The sequence below is a fragment of the Salvelinus alpinus genome, chromosome 6 (genome assembly GCF_045679555.1).
Source record: "Salvelinus alpinus chromosome 6, SLU_Salpinus.1, whole genome shotgun sequence".
Lineage (NCBI taxonomy): Eukaryota > Metazoa > Chordata > Actinopteri > Salmoniformes > Salmonidae > Salvelinus > Salvelinus alpinus.
This window is the reverse complement of record NC_092091.1, coordinates 5293796-5318698: the sequence shown is the minus strand read 5'-3', so window position 1 is coordinate 5318698 and position 24903 is coordinate 5293796. Positions and strand designations below refer to the sequence as shown.

General features: G+C 43.9%; 1 protein-coding gene across 1 annotated transcript in view; it reads right to left on the bottom strand.

Annotated features, from left to right (window-relative positions):
- The window catches only part of tle3a (TLE family member 3, transcriptional corepressor a), a 162190-nt gene that overhangs the window by 9347 nt on the left and 127940 nt on the right, over positions 1-24903 (bottom strand). Inside the window, exons 10-17 of the mRNA XM_071405171.1 lie at positions 23877-23993; positions 22034-22084; positions 17004-17150; positions 15869-16001; positions 9956-10113; positions 5166-5236; positions 4475-4724; positions 2763-3010 (exon numbers count right to left, since the gene is read on the bottom strand). Of these exons, the coding sequence (XP_071261272.1) occupies positions 2763-3010; positions 4475-4724; positions 5166-5236; positions 9956-10113; positions 15869-16001; positions 17004-17150; positions 22034-22084; positions 23877-23993 (1175 nt within the window). The remainder of the gene's footprint in view (positions 1-2762; positions 3011-4474; positions 4725-5165; positions 5237-9955; positions 10114-15868; positions 16002-17003; positions 17151-22033; positions 22085-23876; positions 23994-24903) is intronic.

Sequence of the window (24903 nt, the reverse complement as noted above, 5' to 3'; positions counted from 1 at the left end):
AACCGTTGCAAAGCTGCCGGCCCAGATAGCATCCCCAAGCCGCATCCTCAGGGCATGTGGAGAGATTACATCTTCTGAATTCGTCCTGCTTGGTGACCTAAACTGGGACATGCTTAAACCACCTGACCAAGTCCTAAAGCAATGGTACTCCCTAAATCTTTCTCTGATTATCACCAATCCCACAAGATATGACTCCAAACACCCAGAAAAGGCTACTCTCCTCGATGTTATCCTCACAAATAATCCTGATAGGTATCCGTCTGGTGTTTTCTGTAATGACCTTAGTGATCACTGTTTTACAGCCTGTGTTCGTAATGGCCGCTCAGTGAAACAACCTGTCCTGATTTGTCATAGACGCTTGCTAAAACACTTTAATGAGCAAGCCTTCCTTCATGAACTGGAATCTGTAAAATGGTATAGAATCAGCTTGATCCCCTCTGTCGAAGACGCTTGGACCTTCTATTGATGTTTTCAGTGGTATTGTTAACAAATACGCCCCCATAAAGAAAATGAGAATTAAAAACCGGTTCACCCCCTGGTTCGACCGTGATCTGGCAGAGTTACTCCACCTCAAGAATTGCATTTGGCGAAAGGCTCGGCACACGCATACTCAGGCTGACTGGCTCTCGTTCAGAAACATGAGAAATAAGTGCACTCAGGCTATCCGGAAGGCCAAAGTTAGTTACTTTAAGGAGCAGTTCTCTCTCTGTAGGTCTCACCCCAAGAAGTTCTGGAAAACGGTTAAAGACCTGGAGAATAAACCCTCCTCCTCCCAGCTGCCCGTTTCCCTTAACGTTGATGATGTCGTTGTTACTGACAAGAAGCTTTAATCACCACTTCATTAAGTCAGGATTCCTATTTGACTCAGCCATGCCTCCTTGCCCGTCCAACATTTCCTCATCTCCCACCCCTTCTACTGCGACTATCCCCGATGCTTCTCCCTCTTTTCCCCCTGCCCCGCTACAAAGTTTCTCCCTGCTGGCGGTCACTGAGTCCGAGGTGCTAAAGGAGCTCCTTAAACTTGACCCCAAAAACCCTTTCTTCTTTAAGGTTGCTGCCCCTATCGTCACCAAGCCTATCTCTGACCTTTTTAACCTGTCTCTCCTTTCTGGGGAGGTTCCCATTGCTTGGAAGGCAGCCACATGTTGTCCTTTATTTAAAGGGGAGATCAAGCTGATCCTAACTGTTATAGGACTATTTCTATTTTGCCCTGTTCATCAAAAGTGTTGGAAAAACCTGTCAATAATCAACTGACAAGCTATCTTGATGTCTATAGTATTCTCTCTGGTATGTAATCTGGTTTCCTCTCAGGTTATGGATGTGTCACTGCAACCTTAAAGGTCCTCAATGATGTCACAATCGCCCTTGATTCTAAGCAATATTATTCTGCTATTTTTATTGACTTGGCTTTAGATACGCTAGACCATTCCATTCTAGTGGGCCAGGCTAAGGAGTATTGGTGTCTCTGAGGGGTCTTTGGCCTGGTTTGCTAACTACCTCTCTCAAAGAGCGCAGTGTATAAAGTCAGAACATCTGCTGTCTCAGCCACTGCTTGTCATCAAGGGAGTACCCCAAGGCTCGATCCTAGGCCCCATGCTATTCTCAATTTACATCAACAACATAGCTCAGGCAGCAGGAAGCTCTCTCATCCATTTATATGCAGATGATACAGTGTTATACTCAGCTGACCCCCGGATTTTGTGTTAAATGCTCTACAACAAAGCTTTCTTAGAGTCCAATAAGCTTTCTCAACCCTTAACCTTATTCTGAACACCTCCAAAACAAAGGTAATGTGGTTTCGTAAGAATAATGCCCCTCTCCCCACAGGTGTGATTACTACCTCTGAGGATTTAGAGCTTGAGGTAGTCACCTCATACAAGTACATGGGAGTTTGGCTAGACGGTACACTGTCCTTCTCTCAGCACATATCAAAGCTGCAGGCTAAAGTTAAATCTAGACTTGGTTTCCTCTATCGAAATCGCTCCTCTTTCACCCCAGCTGCCAAACTAACCCTGATTCAGATGACCATCCTACCCATGCTAGATTACGGAGACATAATTTATAGATCGGCAGGTAAGGGTACTCTCGAGCGGCTAGATACTCAACCCTGTACCCGGTACCCAACCCTGCACCTTAGAGACTACTGCCCTATGTACATAGAGTCATTGAACACTGGTCACTTTAATAATGTTTACATACTGGTTTACCCACTTCATATGTATATACTGTATTCTAGTCAAGGCCTGTCCTATTTAACTACTACTGTCCACTTCATATGTATCTACTGTATTCTAGTCCTGGTTCATCCTATATAACTACTGCTGTCCACTTCATATGTATATACTGTATTCTAGTCAAGGCCTGTCCTATTTAACTACTACTGTCCACTTCATATGTATATACTGTATTCTAGTCAAGGCCTGTCCTATTTAACTACTACTGTCCACTTCATATGTATATACTGTATTCTAGTCCTGGTTCATCCTATTTAACTACTACTGTCCACTTCATATGTATATACTGTATTCTAGTCAAGGCCTGTCCTATTTAACTACTACTGTCCACTTCATATGTATATACTGTATTCTAGTCCTGGTTCATCCTATTTAACTACTACTGTCCAACTTAAAAATCTGTATTATGTGTGAATTGTTTTTCATTATTGCTAGGTATTACTGCACTGTTGGAACTAGAAACACAAACATTAAGCTCAGAAACCCAGACATATCAGTAGAAGCCACATACATTCCATCTTCTCCTACCTGACGAGAGTCTGGTTGTGCAGGTCCCAGACAGCGATGTTCCCATCGCTGCAGCAGGAGAAGCAGACCTTGGCGTCTGGGGAGATGGCGAGGGCGTAGCAGGCCGGGGCGGAAGACGTCAGCTCAGCCTTGATACGAGGCGTCTGGGAGGCCAGATCCCAGATGGTTAAAGTACTGGCCTCTCCTCCTACGATGAGGGTACGACCGTCGGGGAGCAGCTTACAGGAACGGATGTAGTTATCCCTGTTCTGGTGGACAGAGGGAACAGACTAATCAATACAGCTTAAGGGATCAGGTCTGAGGTTCTAGCCACAGACAGACAGGCAGACAGACAGACAGACAACAGGACAGACAGACAGACAACAGGACAGAGAGACAGACAGACAGGCAGACAGACAACAGGACAGACAGACAGACAACAGGACAGAGAGAGAGACAGACAGGCAACAGGACAGACAGACAACAGGACAGACAGACAGACAGACAGACAACAGGACTGACAGACAGACAACAGGACAGAGAGACAGACAGACAGGCAGACAGACAGACAGACAACAGGACAGAGAGACAGACAGACAGGCAGACAGACAACAGGACAGACAGACAGACAACAGGACAGACAACAGGACAGACAGACAGACAGACAGGCAGACAGACAGACAACGGGACAGACAGACAGACAACAGGACAGACAACAGGACAGACAGACAGACAGACAGACAGACAACAGGACAGACAGACAGACAGACAGAACATTCATTGTATTCCTACCATCGTAGTAAACATATCTCGACTGTAGCAGAGTGGTACTGTTTGGTTGGTTATTAAGGCCATGTTAAGGTCAAGGGTTCAATTCCCACTCAGGGATCACACATACACAGACTAAAATGACTTAGATCAAAGTAAACAAGTGAAGTAGTAGCAACAACAGCAGTATTAAGATATTCCAAAGAATTATATAGTATTATATAGTATTATGTAGTATAATATAGTATTATATAGTTTTATATAGTATAATATAGTATTATATAGTATAATATAGTATTATATTGTCCTCACCAGACAGTCTAGTAGAGAGACAGGACTCTTGTTGACTGGCTGGTGTCCTAGATATTCCATAGTATTATATATTATTATATAGTATTATATAGTATAATATTGTCCTCACCAGACAGTCTAGTAGAGAGACAGGACTCTTGTTGACTGGCTGGTGCCCTAGATATTCCATAGTATTATATAGTATTATATTGTCCTCACTAGACAGTCTAGTAGAGAGACAGGACTCTTGTTGACTGGCTGGTGCCCTAGATATTCCATAGTATTATATAGTATTATATTGTCCTCACTAGACAGTCTAGTAGAGAGACAGGACTCTTGTTGACTGGCTGGTGCCCTAGATATTCCATAGTATTATATAGTATTATATTGTCCTCACTAGACAGTCTAGTAGAGAGACAGGACTCTTGTTGACTGGCTGGTGTCCTAGATATTCCATAGTATTATATAGTATAATATTGTTCTCACCAGACAGTCTAGTAGAGAGACATGACTCTTGTTGACTGGCTGGTGTCCTAGATATTCCATAGTATTATATAGTATAATATTGTCCTCACCAGACAGTCTAGTAGAGAGACAGGACTCTTGTTGACTGGCTGGTGTCCTAGATATTCCATAGTATTATATAGTATTATATAGTATAATATTGTCCTCACCAGACAGTCTAGTTGGGAGACAGGGCTCTTGCTGCCGGGCTGGCTGATGTCCCAGATCTTGACACAGCCCTTCCCTCCCGTGTAGACGTGTCTGGTTGGATTGGAGATGGTGACGGCACATACCACCTCGCCGTGGCTCAGCGTGTTGATCTGACGGGCGTGCCGGGGGATCCCCGGGCCTATCAGGGCGTCCGGAGGGAACGGCACCGGCTGCATCTGGCCGTCCGCACTCACGTGGAAGGAGTAGGCTCTGGCAGATGAGACACAGGCTCTCGTTAGTACTGCTGGGTAGTGTTCATTTGGTACCAAATGGAAGAAAACGGACTGAAACAGGAAGAGACTCCCTGGAGTTATCTAATAACAAACACTCATTTTAGCTTTCCTTTGCAAGAGGTTTTGTTACGGTAATGAACATGACCCTGATGATTGTTATTCTAAGAGATAAGTAGTGTAGGACTGAAGGACTTCATCTAAGACAGACAGAGAGACAGACAGGGAGAGAGAGAAACAGACAGGGAGAGAGCGAGCGAGAATGAAAGAGAGACAGACAGAGAAAGACAGAGAGACAATCAGACAGAGAGACAGTCAGACAGAGACAGCCAGAGAGAGAGCCAGAGAGAGAGACAGACAGAGAGACAGTCAGACAGACAGACAGACTAAGAGCAGAACCCAGAGCGTGTAAGGTACTTACGGTTTCCCTCCAGATATGGAGGTGTGACTGGCTGGAAGACCTGGTCTCATGTGGGGATGAGGATCAAAACCCTGCAACAGAACAACACAACTTACACAACATACTATTTACATAACATACCGAGTAGCCTTGCGGAGAAGCAGGCGTCCCTACAGGGAAAGCCTGGTGAAGTCAATGGTACAAAGTAGATACAGATGGGTGGAAACCCTGTTCAAATCAGTAACGCCTAGCAACATGTCAAACCAATCAAATGCCTTGCGTGGGCGGAGCTCCAAAGGTGCCCACTCATAATGTGTTCAAACAGAGAAGGTGTGATGCCTTCATCAGATGGATGTTGGGTATAGACCTCAGTCGCTGGATGTTGGGTGTAGACCTCATCAGATGGATGTTGGGTATAGACCTCATCAGATGGATGTTGGGTATAGACCTCATCAGATGAATGTTGGGTATAGACCTCATCAGATGGATGTTGGGTATAGACCTCATCAGATGGATGTTGGGTATAGACCTCATCAGATGAATGTTGGGTATAGACCTCATCAGATGGATGTTGGGTATATACCTCATCAGATGGATGTTGGGTATAGACCTCAGTCGCTGGATGTTGGGTGTAGACCTCATCAGATGGATGTTGGGTATAGACCTCATCAGATGGATGTTGGGTATAGATCTCATCAGATGGATGTTGGGTATAGACCTCAGTCGCTGGATGTTGGGTGTAGACCTCATCAGATGGATGTTGGGTATAGACCTCATCAGATGGATGTTGGGTATAGACCTCATCAGATGAATGTTGGGTAAAGACCTCATCAGATGGATGTTGGGTATAGACCTCATCAGATGGATGTTGGGTATAGACCTCATCAGATGGATGTTGGGTATAGACCTCATCAGATGAATGTTGGGTATAGATCTCATCAGATGGATGTTGGGTATAGACCTCAGTCGCTGGATGTTGGGTGTAGACCTCATCAGATGGATGTTGGGTATAGACCTCATCAGATGGATGTTGGGTATAGACCTCATCAGATGGATGTTGGGTATATACCTCATCAGATGGATGTTGGGTATATACCTCATCAGATGAATGTTGGGTATAGACCTCATCAGATGGATGTTGGGTATAGACCTCATCAGATGAATGTTGGGTATAGATCTCATCAGATGGATGTTGGGTATAGACCTCAGTCGCTGGATGTTGGGTGTAGACCTCATCAGATGGATGTTGGGTATAGACCTCAGTCGCTGGATGTTGGGTATAGACCTCATCAGATGGATGTTGGGTATAGACCTCATCAGATGGATGTTGGGTATATACCTCATCAGATGGATGTTGGGTATAGACCTCATCAGATGGATGTTGGGTATAGACCTCATCAGATGGATGTTGGGTATAGACCTCATCAGATGGATGTTGGGTATAGACCTCATCAGATGGATGTTGGGTATAGACCTCATCAGATGGATGTTGGGTATAGACCTCATCAGATGGATGTTGGGTATAGACCTCATCAGATGGATGTTGGGTATAGACCTCATCAGATGGATGTTGGGTATAGACCTCATCAGATGGATGTTGGGTATAGACCTCATCAGATGGATGTTGGGTATAGACCTCATCAGATGGATGTTGGGTATAGATCTCATCAGATGGATGTTGGGTATAGACCTCATCAGATGGATGTTGGGTATAGACCTCATCAGATGGATGTTGGGTATAGACCTCATCAGATGGATGTTGGGTATAGCCCTCATCAGATGGATGTTGGGTATAGATCTCATCAGATGGATGTTGGGTATAGATCTCATCAGATGGATGTTGGGTATAGACCTCATCAGATGGATGTTGGGTATAGACCTCATCAGATGGATGTTGGGTATAGACCTCATCAAATGGATGTTGGGTATAGACCTCATCAGCTGGATGTTGGGTATAGACCTCATCAGATGGATGTTGGGTATATACCTCATCAGATGGATGTTGGGTATAGACCTCATCAGATGGATGTTGGGTATAGACCTGATCAGATGGATGTTGGGTATAGACCTCATCAGATGGATGTTGGGTATAGACCTCATCAGATGGATGTTGGGTATAGACCTCATCAGATGGATGTTGGGTATAGACCTCATCAGATGAATGTTGGGTATAAACCTCATCAGATGGATGTTGGGTATAGACCTCATCAGATGGACGTTTGGTATAGAACTCATCAGATGGATGTTGGGTATAGACCTCATCAGATGGATGTTGGGTATAGACCTCATCAGACAGATGTTGGGTATAGACCTCATCAGTCGGATGTTGGGTATAAACCTCATCAGACGGATGTTGGGTATAGATCTCATCAGCTGGGTGTTGGGTATAGACCTCATCAACTGGATGTTGGGTATAGACCTCATCAGATGGATGTTGGGTATAGACCTCATCAGATGGATGTTGGGTATAGACCTCCTCAGATGGATGTTGGGTATAGACCTCATCAGATGGATGTTGGGTATAGACCTCATCAGATGGATGTTGGGTACAGACCTCATCAGATGGGTGTTGGGTATAGACCTCATCAGATGGATGTTGGGTATAGACCTCGTCAGATGGGTGTTGGGTATAGACCTCGTCAGATGGATGTTGGGTATAGATCTCGTCAGCTGGATGTTGGGTATAGACCTCATCAGATGGATGTTGGGTATAGACCTCCTCAGATGGATGTTGGGTATAGACCTCATCAGATGGATGTTGGGTATAGATCTCATCAACTGGATGTTGGGTATAGACCTCATCAGATGGATGTTGGGTATATACCTCATCAGATGGATGTTGAGTATAGACCTCATCAGATGGATGTTGGGTATAGATCTCATCAGATGGATGTTGGGTATATACCTCGTCAGATGGATGTTGGGTATAGACCTCATCAGATGGATGTTGAGTATAGACCTCATCAGCTGGATGTTGGGTATAGACCTCATCAACTGGATGTTGGGTATAGACCTCATCAACTGGATGTTGGGTATATACCTCATCAGATGGATGTTGGGTATAGACCTCATCAGATGGATGTTGGGTATAGACCTCATCAGATGGATGTTGGGTATAGACCTCCTCAGATGGATGTTGGGTATAGACCTCACCAGATGGATGTTGGGTATAGACCTCATCAGATGGATGTTGGGTATAGACCTCATCAGATGGATGTTGGGTATAGACCTCATCAACTGGATGTTGGGTATAGACCTCACCAGATGGATGTTGGGTATAGACCTCATCAGATGGATGTTGGGTATAGATCTCATCAACTGGATGTTGGGTATAGACCTCACCAGATGGATGTTGGGTATAGACCTCATCAACTGGATGTTGGGTATATACCTCATCAACTGGATGTTGGGTATAGACCTCACCAGATGGATGTTGGGTATAGACCTCATCAACTGGATGTTGGGTATATACCTCATCAACTGGATGTTGGGTATAGACCTCACCAGATGGGTGTTGGGTATATACCTCATCAACTGGATGTTGGGTATAGACCTCACCAGATGGATGTTGGGTATAGACCTCATCAACTGGATGTTGGGTATAGACCTCACCAGATGGATGTTGGGTATAGACCTCACCAGATGGATGTTGGGTATAGACCTCACCAGATGGATGTTGGGTATAGACCTCATCAACTGGATGTTGGGTACAGACCTCACCAGATGGATGTTGGGTATAGACCTCATCAACTGGATGTTGGGTATAGACCTCATCAACTGGATGTTGGGTATAGACCTCACCAGATGGATGTTGGGTATAGACCTCATCAACTGGATGTTGGGTATAGACCTCATCAACTGGATGTTGGGTATAGACCTCACCAGATGGATGTTGGGTACAGACCTCATCAACTGGATGTTGGGTATAGACCTCACCAGATGGATGTTGGGTACAGACCTCATCAACTGGATGTTGGGTACAGACCTCATCAGATGGATGTTGGGTATAGACCTCATCAACTGGATGTTGGGTATAGACCTCATCAACTGGATGTTGGGTACAGACCTCATCAGATGGATGTTGGGTACAGACCTCATCAACTGGATGTTGGGTATAGACCTCATCAACTGGATGTTGGGTACAGACCTCATCAGATGGATGTTGGGTACAGACCTCATCAACTGGATGTTGGGTACAGACCTCATCAGATGGATGTTGGGTATAGACCTCATCAACTGGATGTTGGGTACAGACCTCATCAGATGGATGTTGGGTACAGACCTCATCAACTGGATGTTGGGTATAGACCTCATCAACTGGATGTTGGGTATAGACCTCATCAACTGGATGTTGGGTACAGACCAACTTCTGGATAGTTTTTCCTGCAGGTTTTCTTCCATTTTCTGCAATGTTGCAAACTAACAACTCTCCAAGATGTTTCCTATCTGGTCGTAAAACAGCGACGAACATAACGTAATGCTTCTACGGGCTTGTGGGTGGGAGGGTTCTTGACAGGTAACATCCAATAAAAATGTAGCTGCTTGAATCTAACATTTTTGGCTAAAACAAAATTCTCCACACCACCGAAAAAGGAGGCGCGATTTTAGAGATTTTAGCAACACGAGACTATCTATAGTAAAAACCTACAAAAAAAACGAAAAGATTCAACATTATAATACCTCTACGATTAACTCACACAAACCCACACCGAGATAGATACGACCGCTAGTGATGCGCGGCGTGTTGTATATCTCACCATGGGTGAGGTAGATACGGCCGCTAGTTATCCGCAGCGTGCTGTATATCTCACCATGGGTGATCGTCCGTACGCGGCGGCGGCAGCGCTCATCTGAGGAGAGATGTGTAGCCCGGCGTAGACACCAGGGCTGGTCAGACCTCCGTTCATCTCATGGTGGTGACCCATCATAACGAAGGGAGGGTACAGGGGAGTCCTCAAGGCTGGGGCCGCTGGAGAGGAGAATTACCATCATATTACTGTTGATGTTATGAATATACAGTATATTTGGCAATATATAATGTCATGCCAATAAAGCACTGAAAATGAACTGAGGTGAAGAGAAACAAGAGATAGAAGTAGAGACAGAGAGAGGTGGAACACATTACTATTAAATACACCCAGGTCACAGCAGAGGACACATTACTATTAAATACACCCAGGTCACAGCAGAGGACTGAGGACACATTACTATTAAATACACCCAGGTCACAGCAGAGGACACATTACTATTAAATACACCCAGGTCACAGCAGAGGACACATTACTATTAAATACACCCAGGTCACAGCAGAGGACACATTACTATTAAAAACACCCAGGTCACAGCAGAGGACACATTACTATTAAATACACCCAGGTCACAGCAGAGGACACATTACTATTAAAAACACACAGGTCACAGCAGAGAACACATTACTATTAAATACACCCAGGTCACAGCAGAGGACACATTACTATTAAATACACCCAGGTCACAGCAGAGGACAGAGGACACATTACTATTAAATACACCCAGGTCACAGCAGAGGACACATTACTATTAAATACACCCAGGTCACAGCAGAGGACAGAGGACACATTACTATTAAATACACCCAGGTCACAGCAGAGGACAGAGGACACATTACTATTAAATACACCCAGGTCACAGCAGAGGACACATTACTATTAAATACACCCAGGTCACAGCAGAGGACACATTATTATTAAATACACCCAGGTCACAGCAGAGGACAGAGGACACATTACTATTAAATACACCCAGGTCACAGCAGAGGACACATTACTATTAAATACACCCAGGTCACAGCAGAGGACACATTACTATTAAATACACACAGGTCACAGCAGAGAACACATTACTATTAAATACACCCAGGTCACAGCAGAGGACAGAGGACACATTACTATTAAATACACCCAGGTCACAGCAGAGGACACATTACTATTAAATACACCCAGGTCACAGCAGAGAACAGAGGACACATTACTATTAAATACACCCAGGTCACAGCAGAGGACAGAGGACACATTACTATTAAATACACCCAGGTCACAGCAGAGGACACATTACTATTAAATACACCCAGGTCACAGCAGAGGACACATTACTATTAAATACACCCAGGTCACAGCAGAGGACACATTACTATTAAATACACCCAGGTCACAGCAGAGGACAGAGGACACATTACTATTAAATACACCCCGGTCACAGCAGAGGACAGAGGACACATTACTATTAAATACACCCAGGTCACAGCAGAGGACAGAGGACACATTACTATTAAATACACCCAGGTCACAGCAACGGACACATTACTATTAAATACACCCAGGTCACAGCAGAGGACACATTATTATTAAATACACCCAGGTCACAGCAGAGGACACATTACTATTAAATACACCCAGGTCACAGCAGAGGACACATTACTATTAAATACACCCAGGTCACAGCAGAGGACACATTACTATTAAATACACCCAGGTCACAGCAGAGGACACATTACTATTAAATACACCCAGGTCACAGCAACGGACACATTACTATTAAATACACCCAGGTCACAGCAGAGGACAGAGGACACATTACTATTAAATACACCCAGGTCACAGCAGAGGACACATTATTATTAAATACACCCAGGTCACAGCGGAGGACACATTACTATTAAATACACCCAGGTCACAGCAGAGGACACATTACTATTAAATACACCCAGGTCACAGCAGAGAACACATTACTATTAAATACACCCAGGTCACAGCAGAGGACACATTACTATTAAATAAACCCAGGTCACAGCAGAGGACACATTACTATTAAATACACCCAGGTCACAGCGGAGGACACATTACTATTAAATACACCCAGGTCACAGCAGAGGACACATTACTATTAAATACACCCAGGTCACAGCAGAGGACACATTACTATTAAATACACCCAGGTCACAGCAGAGGACACATTACTATTAAATACACCCAGGTCACAGCAGAGGACACATCACTATTAAATACACCCAGGTCACAGCAGAGGACAGAGGACACATTACTATTAAATACACCCAGGTCACAGCAGAGGACACATTACTATTAAATACACCCAGGTCACAGCAACGGACACATTACTATTAAATACACCCAGGTCACAGCGGAGGACAGAGGACACATTACTATTAAATACACCCAGGTCACAGCGGAGGACAAATTACTATTAAATACACCCAGGTCACAGCAGAGGACACATTACTATTAAATACACCCAGGTCACAGCAGAGGACACATTACTATTAAATACACCCAGGTCACAGCAGAGGACACATTACTATTAAATACACCCAGGTCACAGCAGAGGACAGAGGACACATTACTATTAAATACACCCAGGTCACAGCAGAGGACACATTACTATTAAATACACCCAGGTCACAGCAGAAGACACATTACTATTAAATACACCCAGGTCACAGCAGAGGACACATTACTATTAAATACACCCAGGTCACAGTGGACCTAACTAGGCAAGTAAGTTAAGAACATAGCGGTACCTATGGAGGAGTGGTACCTATGGAGGAGTGGTACCTATGGAGGAGTGGTACCTATGGAGGAGTGGTACCTATGGAGGAGTGGTACCTATGGAGGAGTGGTACCTATGGAGGAGTGGTACCTATGGAGGAGTGGTACCTATGGAGGAGCGGTACCTATGGAGGAGTGGTACCTACGGAGGAGCGGTACCTACGGAGGAGTGGTACCTATGGAGGAGCGGTACCTATGGAGGAGCGGTACCTATGGAGGAGTGGTACCTATGGAGGAGTGGTACCTATGGAGGAGTGGTACCTATGGAGGAGTGGTACCTATGGAGGAGTGGTACCTACGGAGGAGAGGTACCTATGGAGGAGTGGTACCTATGGAGGAGCGGTACCTATGGAGGAGTGGTACCTATGGAGGAGTGGTACCTATGGAGGAGCGGTACCTACGGAGGAGTGGTACCTATGGAGGTACCTATGGAGGAGTGGTACCTATGGAGGAGTGGTACCTATGGAGGAGTGGTACCTATGGAGGAGTGGTACCTATGGAGGTACCTATGGAGGAGTGGTACCTATGGAGGAGTGGTACCTATGGAGGAGTGGTACCTATGGAGGAGTGGTACCTATGGAGGAGTGGTACCTATGGAGGAGTGGTACCTATGGAGGAGAGGTACCTATGGAGGAGTGGTACCTATGGAGGAGTGGTACCTATGGAGGAGTGGTACCTATGGAGGAGAGGTACCTATGGAGGAGAGGTACCTATGGAGGAGAGGTACCTATGGAGGAGTGGTACCTATGGAGGAGTGGTACCTATGGAGGAGTGGTACCTATGGAGGAGTGGTACCTATGGAGGTACTTATGGAGGAGCGGTACCTATGGAGGAGTGGTACCTACGGAGGAGCGGTACCTATGGAGGAGTGGTACCTATGGAGGAGTGGTACCTATGGAGGAGTGGTACCTATGGAGGAGTGGTACCTATGGAGGAGTGGTACCTACGGAGGAGTGGTACCTATGGAGGAGTGGTACCTATGGAGGAGTGGTACCTATGGAGGAGTGGTACCTATGGAGGAGTGGTACCTATGGAGGAGTGGTACCTATGGAGGAGAGGTACCTATGGAGGAGTGGTACCTATGGAGGAGTGGTACCTATGGAGGAGCGGTACCTATGGAGGAGCGGTACCTATGGAGGAGTGGTACCTATGGAGGAGCGGTACCTATGGAGGAGTGGTACCTATGGAGGAGTGGTACCTATGGAGGAGCGGTACCTATGGAGGAGTGGTACCTATGGAGGAGCGGTACCTACGGAGGAGAGGTACCTATGGAGGAGAGGTACCTATGGAGGAGTGGTACCTATGGAGGTACCTATGGAGGAGTGGTACCTACGGAGGAGAGGTACCTATGGAGGAGAGGTACCTATGGAGGAGTGGTACCTATGGAGGTACCTATGGAGGAGTGGTACCTATGGAGGAGTGGTACCTATGGAGGAGTGGTACCTATGGAGGAGTGGTACCTATGGAGGAGAGGTACCTATGGAGGAGTGGTACCTATGGAGGAGTGGTACCTATGGAGGAGTGGTACCTATGGAGGAGTGGTACCTATGGAGGTACTTATGGAGGAGCGGTACCTATGGAGGAGCGGTACCTATGGAGGAGTGGTACCTATGGAGGAGTGGTACCTATGGAGGAGTGGTACCTATGGAGGAGCGGTACCTACGGAGGAGAGGTACCTATGGAGGAGTGGTACCTATGGAGGAGTGGTACCTATGGAGGAGTGGTACCTATGGAGGAGCGGTACCTATGGAGGAGTGGTACCTATGGAGGAGCGGTACCTATGGAGGAGCGGTACCTACGGAGGAGCGGTACCTATGGAGGAGTGGTACCTATGGAGGAGCGGTACCTATGGAGGAGCGGTACCTATGGAGGAGCGGTACCTACGGAGGAGTGGTACCTATGGAGGAGTGGTACCTATGGAGGAGCGGTACCTATGGAGGAGCGGTACCTATGGAGGAGCGGTACCTACGGAGGAGCGGTACCTATGGAGGAGCGGTACCTATGGAGGAGCGGTACCTTCATTCATTCTTCATTCAGACTCCACACAGACAGTGTGTTGACATGCTGCTCCAGAGCCAGAACTGTTCTTCCTTCAGACTCCAGACTCCACACAGACATAGTGTTGACATGCTGCTCCAGAACCAGAACTGTTCTTCCTTCAGACTCCAGACTCCACACAGACACAGTGTGTTCACATGCTGCTCCAGAACCAGAACTGTTCTTCCTCCAGACTCCAGACTCCACACAGACACAGTGTGTTGACATGCTGCTCCAGAGCCAGAACTGTTCTTCCTTCAGACTCCACACAGACACAGTGTGTTGACATGCTGCTCCAGAGCCAGAACTGTTCTTCATTCAGACTCCAGAATCCACACAGACACAGTGTGTTGACATGCTGCTCCAGAGCCAGAACTGTTCTTCCTTCAGACTCCACACAGACACAGTGTGTAGACATGCTGCTCCAGAGACAGTAGTGTTCTTCCTCCAGACTCCACACAGACACAGTGTGTAGACATGCTGCTCCAGAGACAGTAGTGTTCTTCCTCCAGACTCCACACAGACACAGTGTGTAGACATGCTGCTCCAGAGACAGTAGTGTTCTTCCTCCAGACTCCACACAGACACAGTGTGTAGACATGCTGCTCCAGAGACAGTAGTGTTCTTCCTCCAGACTCCAGACTCCACACAGACACAGTGTGTTGACATGCTGCTCCAGAAACCGTACTGTTCTTCCTTCATACAAGCATGTGTCAAAACTTTGTTCATTTGCACAATGTCTCTCGTTCATATTCGCTTGTAAAACTCACCAAAATGACATTCGGTAGCTCCTACCTACAGTGGGGAGAACAAGTATTCATATCAAATACTTGTTCTCCCCACTGTATATATGTAGAACTTTATGAGCTGGACTGCTTGTCTTTGCAATAAGATATTTTTGTTTGGCAACATTATAATATTTAGTTAGCCTCCATCGAAACTTGTGCTAATTTTGTTAGCATTTTGGGTAATAGACTACTTTTGACCAGAGCTCTATGGGCCTAATTAAAAGTAGTGCACTAGATGGGGAAGTGGGTTGAATTTGGGACGCATGGCAGAGATTGCCAGTGAGAGTGCAGTACTAACCCAGAGCGTCCAAGCCAGGGGGTTTGCCCAGGATGGGCCGCAGCCCAGGAGTGGTGGAGGTGCCAGGGGTGGGGGCGTCGCTACGAGGGGTGGGAGTGGTCGACTTCAGGCCTGGCATTGATGACTTGTCATTCTGCACAAGAGGAGAGAGAGAGAGAGAGAGAGAGAGAGAGATAGAGATTAACAAATGTGGGGCCGCCAACTGCTTTGTAGTCACTCTTCAGTGGCTTTAGCCATAACTGTCTGTTTCCCTGTCCTGTCTGTGTCCCTGCTCCTGTCTGTTTCCCTGTCCTGTCTGTTTCCCTGCTCCTGTCTGTTTCCCTGCTCCTGTCTGTTTCCCTGTCCTGTCTGTTTCCCTGCTCCTGTCTGTGTCCCTGCTCCTGTCTGTTTCCCTGTCCCGTCTGTTTCCCTGTCCTGTCTGTTTCCCTGCTCCTGTCTGTTTCCTTGTCCTGTCTGTTTCCCTGCTCCTGTCTGTTTCCCTGTCCTGTCTGTTTCCCTGTCCTGTCTTCTAGTTACTGTAGAATCAGTCAGCTTCTCTGTCTCTAACAGCTCACTGGATTTAACTAACCCAACATTTTATACTTATATATTTCTGCCCTGTGAACAGAGTAATATTTGGGATTTCTTAGGGTCTTGGTTAAACGTAGTCCCCTAAACAGGGAATTTGATTCCATTAGGGTCTTGGTTAAACGTAGTGCCCTAAACAGGGAATTTGATTCCACATATGTCATACTGTACACCGTGCTTCTACATCTACATTGCTTGCTGTTTGGGGGTTTTAGGCTGTGTTTCTGTACAGCACTTTGTGACATCAGCTGATGTAAGAAGGGCTTTATAAATACATTTGATTTGATTTTGATTTGGGAACCAGTTTAGAGCAAAGCAGTGAGGGAGGGAGAGCAGGCTTAATCTCTATTGTAACTAATAGGGTTTTAATACATAGCAGTTTCTAAACTCTGTAAGGACTACGGTGGTTGTCACAACTACATTTTATCACTGAATCCTCCCGTCTTTCCCGTTCCAGTTTCATAGCTCTCTCGTCTCACACACACACACACACACACACACACACACACACACACACACACACACACACACACACACACACACACACACACACACACACGTTCTTTACATGGTTTTCCTTGTTCTTGGAGGAGGGCGTGCTGCTGGACGACGCTACAGAGGCGGGGCTGGTGGGCGTGTCCTTCTGGGGGCGGGGCTTACCGATGCTGTTCCCCTCGGGCGAGTGGGCGGGGCTAGCCCGAGGGGTAGCGGGGTCCTGGAGTAAACAGACAAACAATCACTCTGAGGACACGCCTATGGTAACTATGGTAACGCACTTACAGGACAAACCACGCCCACTAACCTCTAGCAACCACACCCCTTATTGTACTAAGTCACTGAGACGTGCCGGGATACAGTACAGCTGAAGTCAGAAGTTTACATACACCTTAGCCAAATACATTTAAACTCAGTTTTTCACAATTCCTGACATTTAATCCTAGTAATAATTCCCTGTTTTAGGTCAGTTAGAATCACCACTTTATTTTACGAATGTGAAATGTCAGAATAATAGTAGAGAGAATGATTTATTTCAGCTTTTATTTCTTTCATCACATTCCCAGTGGGTCAGAAGTTTACATACACTCAATTAGTATTTGGTAGCATTGCCTTTAAATTGTTTAACTTGGTTCAAACGTGTCGGGTAGCCTTCCACAAGCTTCCCACAATAAGTTGGGTGAATTTTGGCCCATTCCTCCTGACAGAGCTGGTGTAACTGAGTCAGGTTTGTAGGCTTCCTTGCTCACACACGCTTTTTCAGTTCTGCCAACAAATGTTCCATAGGATTGAGGTCAGGGCTTTGATGGCCACTCCAATACCTTGACTTTGTTGTCCTTAAGCCATTTTGCCACAACTTTGGAAGTATGCTTGGGGTCATTGTTCATTTGGAAGACCCATTTGTGACCAAGCTTTAACTTCCTGACTGAGGTCTTGAGATGTTGCTTCAATATATCCACATAATTTTCCTGCCTCATGATGCCATCTATTTTGTGAAGTGCACCAGTCCCTCCTGCAGCAAAGCACCCCCACAACATGATGCTGCCACCCCTGTGCTTCATGGTTGGGATGGTGTTCTTCGGCTTGCAAGCATCCCCCTTTTTCCTCCAAACATAACGATGGTCATTATGGCCAAACAGTTATATTTTTGTTTCATCAGACCAGAGGACATTTCTCCAAAAAGTACGATCTTTGTCCCCATGTGCAGTTGCAAACCGTAGTCTGGAATTTTTATGGCGTTTTTTGGAGCAGTGGCTTCTTCCTTGCTGAGCGGCCTTTCAGATTATGTCGATATAGGACTCGTTTTACTGTGGATATAGATACTTTTGTACCTGTTTCCTCCAGCATCTTCACAGGGTCCTTTGCTGTTGTTCTGGGATTGATTTGCACTTTTCGCACCAAAGTACGTTCATCTCTAGGAGACGGAACGCGTTTCCTTCCTGAGCGGTATGACGGCTGCGTGGTCCCATGGTGTTTATACTTGCGTACTATTGTTTGTACAGATGAACGTGGTACCTTCAGGTGTTTGGAAATTGCTCCCAAGGATGAACCAGACTTGTGGAGGTCTACAATTTTGTTGTTATTAGTATAGACTGAGTATCACTGTATTAATACACCTGTATGTTGTTATTAGTAGACTACTGAGTATCACACCTGTATTAATACACCTGTATGTTGTTATTAGTATAGACTACTGAGTATCACACCTGTATTAATACACCTGTATGTTGTTATTAGTATAGACTACTGAGTATCACACCTGTATTAATACACCTGTATGTTGTTATTAGTATAGACTACTGAGTATCACACCTGTATTAATACACCTGTATGTTGTTATTAGTATAGACTACTGAGTATCACACCTGTATTAATACACCTGTATGTTGTTATTAGTAGACTACTGAGTATCACACCTGTATTAATACACCTGTATGTTGTTATTAGTATAGACTACTGAGTATCACACCTGTATTAATACACCTGTATGTTGTTATTAGTATAGACTACTGAGTATAACACCTGTATTAATACACCTGTATGTTGTTATTAGTATAGACTACTGAGTATCACACCTGTATGTTGTTATTAGTATAGACTACTGAGTATAACACCTGTATTAATACACCTGTATGTTGTTATTAGTATAGACTACTGAGTATCACACCTGTATTAATACACCTGTATGTTGTTATTAGTATAGACTACTGAGTATCACACCTGTATGTTGTTATTAGTATAGACTACTGAGTATAACACCTGTATTAATACACCTGTATGTTGTTATTAGTATAGACTACTGAGTATCACACCTGTATTAATACACCTGTATGTTGTTTTTAGTATAGACTACTGAGTAATACACCTGTATGTTGTTATTAGTATAGACTACTGAGTATAACACCTGTATTAATACACCTGTATGTTGTTATTAGTATAGACTACTGAGTATAACACCTGTATTAATACACCTGTATGTTGTTATTAGTATAGACTACTGAGTATCACACCTGTATTAATACACCTGTATGTTGTTATTAGTATAGACTACTGAGTATCACACCTGTATGTTGTTATTAGTATAGACTACTGAGTATAACACCTGTATTAATACACCTGTATGTTGTTATTAGTATAGACTACTGAGTATAACACCTGTATTAATACACCTGTATGTTGTTATTAGTATAGACTACTGAGTATCACACCTGTATGTTGTTATTAGTATAGACTACTGAGTATCACACCTGTATGTTGTTATTAGTATAGACTACTCAGTATCACACCTGTATTAATACACCTGTATGTTGTTATTAGTATAGACTACTGAGTAATACACCTGTATGTTGTTATTAGTATAGACTACTGAGTATCACACCTGTATTAATACACCTGTATGTTGTTATTAGTATAGACTACTGAGTAATACACATGTATGTTGTTATTAGTATAGACTACTGAGTATTACACCTGTATTAATACACCTGTATGTTGTTATTAGTATAGACTACTGAGTATCACACCTGTATTAATACACCTGTATGTTGTTATTAGTATAGACTACTGAGTAATACACATGTATGTTGTTATTAGTATAGACTACTGAGTATTACACCTGTATTAATACACCTGTATGTTGTTATTAGTATAGACTACTGAGTATCACACCTGTATGTTGTTATTAGTATAGACTACTGAGTATCACACCTGTATTAATACACCTGTATGTTGTTATTAGTATAGACTACTGAGTATCACACCTGTATGTTGTTATTAGTATAGACTACTGAGTATCACACCTGTATTAATACACCTGTATGTTGTTATTAGTATAGACTACTGAGTAATACACCTGTATGTTGTTATTAGTATAGACTACTGAGTATCACACCTGTATGTTGTTATTAGTATAGACTACTGAGTATCACACCTGTATTAATACACCTGTATGTTGTTATTAGTATAGACTACTGAGTATCACACCTGTATTAATACACCTGTATGTTGTTATTAGTATAGACTACTGAGTATCACACCTGTATGTTGTTATTAGTATAGACTACTGAGTATCACACCTGTATGTTGTTATTAGTATAGACTACTGAGTATCACACCTGTATGTTGTTATTAGTATAGACTACTGAGTATCACACCTGTATTAATACACCTGTATGTTATTATTAGTATAGACTACTGAGTATCACACCTGTATTAATACACCTGTATGTTGTTATTAGTATAGACTACTGAGTATCAAACCTGTATTAATACACCTGTATGTTGTTATTAGTATAGACTACTGAGTATCACACCTGTATTAATACACCTGTATGTTGTTATTAGTATAGACTACTGAGTATCACACCTGTATTAATACACCTGTATGTTGTTATTAGTATAGACTACTGAGTATCACACCTGTATTAATACACCTGTATGTTGTTATTAGTATAGACTACTGAGTAATACACCTGTATGTTGTTATTAGTATAGACTACTGAGTATCACACCTGTATTAATACACCTGTATGTTGTTATTAGTATAGACTACTGAGTATCACACCTGTATGTTGTTATTAGTATAGACTACTGAGTATCACACCTGTATTAATACACCTGTATGTTGTTATTAGTATAGACTACTGAGTATCACACCTGTATTAATACACCTGTATGTTGTTATTAGTATAGACGACTGAGTATCACACCTGTATTAATACACCTGTATGTTGTTATTAGTATAGACTACTGAGTATCACACCTGTATGTTGTTATTAGTATAGACTACTGAGTATCACACCTGTATTAATACACCTGTATGTTGTTATTAGTATAGACTACTGAGTATCACACCCGTATTAATACACCTGTATGTTGCTATTAGTATAGACTACTGAGTATCACACCTGTATTAATACACCTGTATGTTGTTATTAGTATAGACTACTGAGTATCACACCTGTATGTTGTTATTAGTATAGACTACTGAGTATCACACCTGTATTAATACACCTGTATGTTGTTATTAGTATAGACTACTGAGTATCACACCTGTATTAATACACCTGTATGTTGTTATTAGTATAGACTACTGAGTATCACACCTGTATGTTGTTATTAGTATAGACTACTGAGTATCACACCTGTATTAATACACCTGTATGTTGTTATTAGTATAGACTACTGAGTAATACACCTGTATGTTGTTATTAGTATAGACTACTGAGTATCACACCTGTATTAATACACCTGTATGTTGTTATTAGTATAGACTACTGAGTATAACACCTGTATTAATACACCTGTATGTTGTTATTAGTATAGACTACTGGGTATCACACCTGTATTAATACACCTGTATGTTGTTATTAGTATAGACTACTGAGTATCACACCTGTATGTTGTTATTAGTATAGACGACTGAGTATCACACCTGTATTAATACACCTGTATGTTGTTATTAGTATAGACTACTGAGTAATATTTACATTTACATTTAAGTCATTTAGCAGACACTCTTATCCAGAGCGTACACCTGTATGTTGTTATTAGTATAGACTACTGAGTATCACACCTGTATTAATACACCTGTATGTTGCTCACCTCATTGGACACATCTACGACCAGGTCATCACTCTTATCTCCATCACTGTCCTAAGGAGGAACATTGGAGAAACAGTCAAAATTACATGAAATACCTTTCTATAAACCAGCACATCTACAGCATTCGTTCCAATCCACTGTGTTTGTCAATAGTCCTGAATCCCCAATCTACAGCATTCGTTCCAATCCACTGTGTCTGTCAATAGTCCTGAATCCCCAATCTACAGCATTCGTTCCAATCCACTGTGTCTGTCAATAGTCCTGAATCCCCAATCTACAGCATTCGTTCCAATCCACTGTGTCTGTCAATAGTCCTGAATCCCCAATCTACAGCATTCGTTCCAATCCACTGTGTCTGTCAATAGTCCTGAATCCCCAATCTACAGCATTCGTTCCAATCCACTGTGTTTGTCAATAGTCCTGAATCCCCAATCTACAGCATTCGTTCCAATCCACTGTGTCTGTCAATAGTCCTGAATCCCCAATCTACAGCATTCGTTCCAATCCACTGTCTGTCAATAGTCCTGAATCCCCAATCTACAGCATTCGTTCCAATCCACTGTGTCTGTCAATAGTCCTGAATCCCCAATCTACAGCATTCGTTCCAATCCACTGTGTTTGTCAATAGTCCTGAATCCCCAATCTACAGCATTCGTTCCAATCCACTGTGTCTGTCAATAGTCCTGAATCCCCAATCTACAGCATTCGTTCCAATCCACTGTGTCTGTCAATAGTCCTGAATCCCCAATCTACTGTGTTTGTCAATAGTCCTGAATCCCCAATCTACAGCATTCGTTCCAATCCACTGTGTCTGTCAATAGTCCTGAATCCCCAATCTACAGCATTCGTTCCAATCCACTGTGTTTGTCAATAGTCCTGAATCCCCAATCCACTGTGTCTGTCAATAGTCCTGAATCCCCAATCTACAGCATTCGTTCCAATCCACTGTGTCTGTCAATAGTCCTGAATCCCCAATCAACAGCATTCGTTCCAATCCATTGTGTTTGTCAATAGTCCTGAATCCCCAATCTACAGCATTCGTTCCAATCCACTGTGTCTGTCAATAGTCCTGAATCCCCAATCTACAGCATTTGTTCCAATCCACTGTGTCTGTCAATAGTCCTGAATCCCCAATCAACAGCATTCGTTCCAATCCACTGTGTTTGTCAATAGTCCTGAATCCCCAATCTACATCATTCGTTCCAATCCACTGTGTCTGTCAATAGACCTGAATCCCCAATCCACTGTGTTTGTCAATAGTCCTGAATCCCCAATCCACTGTGTCTGTCAATAGTCCTGAATCCCCAATCTACAGCATTCGTTCCAATCCACTGTGTTTGTCAATAGTCCTGAATCCCCAATCTACACCATTCGTTCCAATCCACTGTGTCTGTCAATAGTCCTGAATCCCCAATCTACAGCATTCGTTCCAATCCACTGTGTTTGTCAATAGTCCTGAATCCCCAATCCACTGTGTCTGTCAATAGTCCTGAATCCCCAATCTACAGCATTCGTTCCAATCCACTGTGTCTGTCAATAGTCCTGAATCCCCAATCTACATCATTCGTTCCAATCCACTGTGTTTGTCAATAGTCCTGAATCCCCAATCCACTGTGTTTGTCAATAGTCCTGAATCCCCAATCAACCCCAGCCCCTGAACACTACTGTAGATCTGACGATTGGATTGGTGTAAACAATGTGGTCATAGCTCCATCTTGCCCTCTGATAGGCCAGCTGGAATTGTTGCCATATTGCATACACCTATTCAGCCCTCTCAGATCTAGTGCCTAGGGGGCTAGGAGCTAGGAGCTAGGGGTCGATATATGGGACTGAGAGGACTTACATATCTGCTCATACTGTCCTTCTCGTCCACTTTGCGTTTCTTAGAGTCCAGACTGTATTCAGAGGAGCTGTGTTTCTCACTGGCTGTCCTCAAACTGTCGGTCGGGGAGACGTTATTCTGGAACAACATTTAACATCCAACTGATAATTCTGTCTTTAAAAGATGTTAATCCACATTTGTCTGTTCACACTTTGACAAGTTAATCTGCCTCCTATAAAATGATTATGGAGAGATGAGGTTTGTAATCCCTGGGTTTAACCCAGAAAGGGAAATGACTGGTTGTTTCACGCTGCTGCCACAGGGATTAACACAACATGTAGCCTAGGAGTTAAAGCGATGGACCAGTAACCCAAATGTTGCTGGATCGAATCCCCCAAAAACTGACATGGTAAGAATCTGTCGTTCTGCACCCGAGCAAGGCAGTTAACCCAGTGTTCCCCTGAACAAGGCAGTAAACCCACTGTTCCCCTGAACAAGGCAGTTAACCCACTGTTCCCCGGGTGCCGAAGACGTGGACGTCGATTGAGGCAGCCCCCCCCCTGCACCTCTCTGATTCAGAGGGGTTGGGTTAAAGACACATTTCAGATGAATACATTCAGTAGTACAACTGACTAGGTCTCCCCCCTTTCCTACAGCAGAGCTGACTGTAAATTCATTACAATTAAAGAAAAGACTTGGACTATATATTACAGGATTTATCTGGTCCCCCTAAATTATTGTCATAGCTACACGGCCTGCATAGCTACACGGTCTGCATAGCTACACGGTCTGCATAGCTACACGGTCTGCATAGCTACACGGTCTGCATAGCTACACGCCTGCATAGCTACACGGTCTGCATAGCTACACGGCCTGCATAGCTACACGCCTGCATAGCTACACGGTCTGCATAGCTACACGGTCTGCATAGCTACACGCCTGCATAGCTACACGGTCTGTATAGCTACACGACCTGCATAGCTACACGGTCTGCATAGCTACACGGTCTGCATAGCTACACGGTCTGCATAGCTACACGGCCTGCATA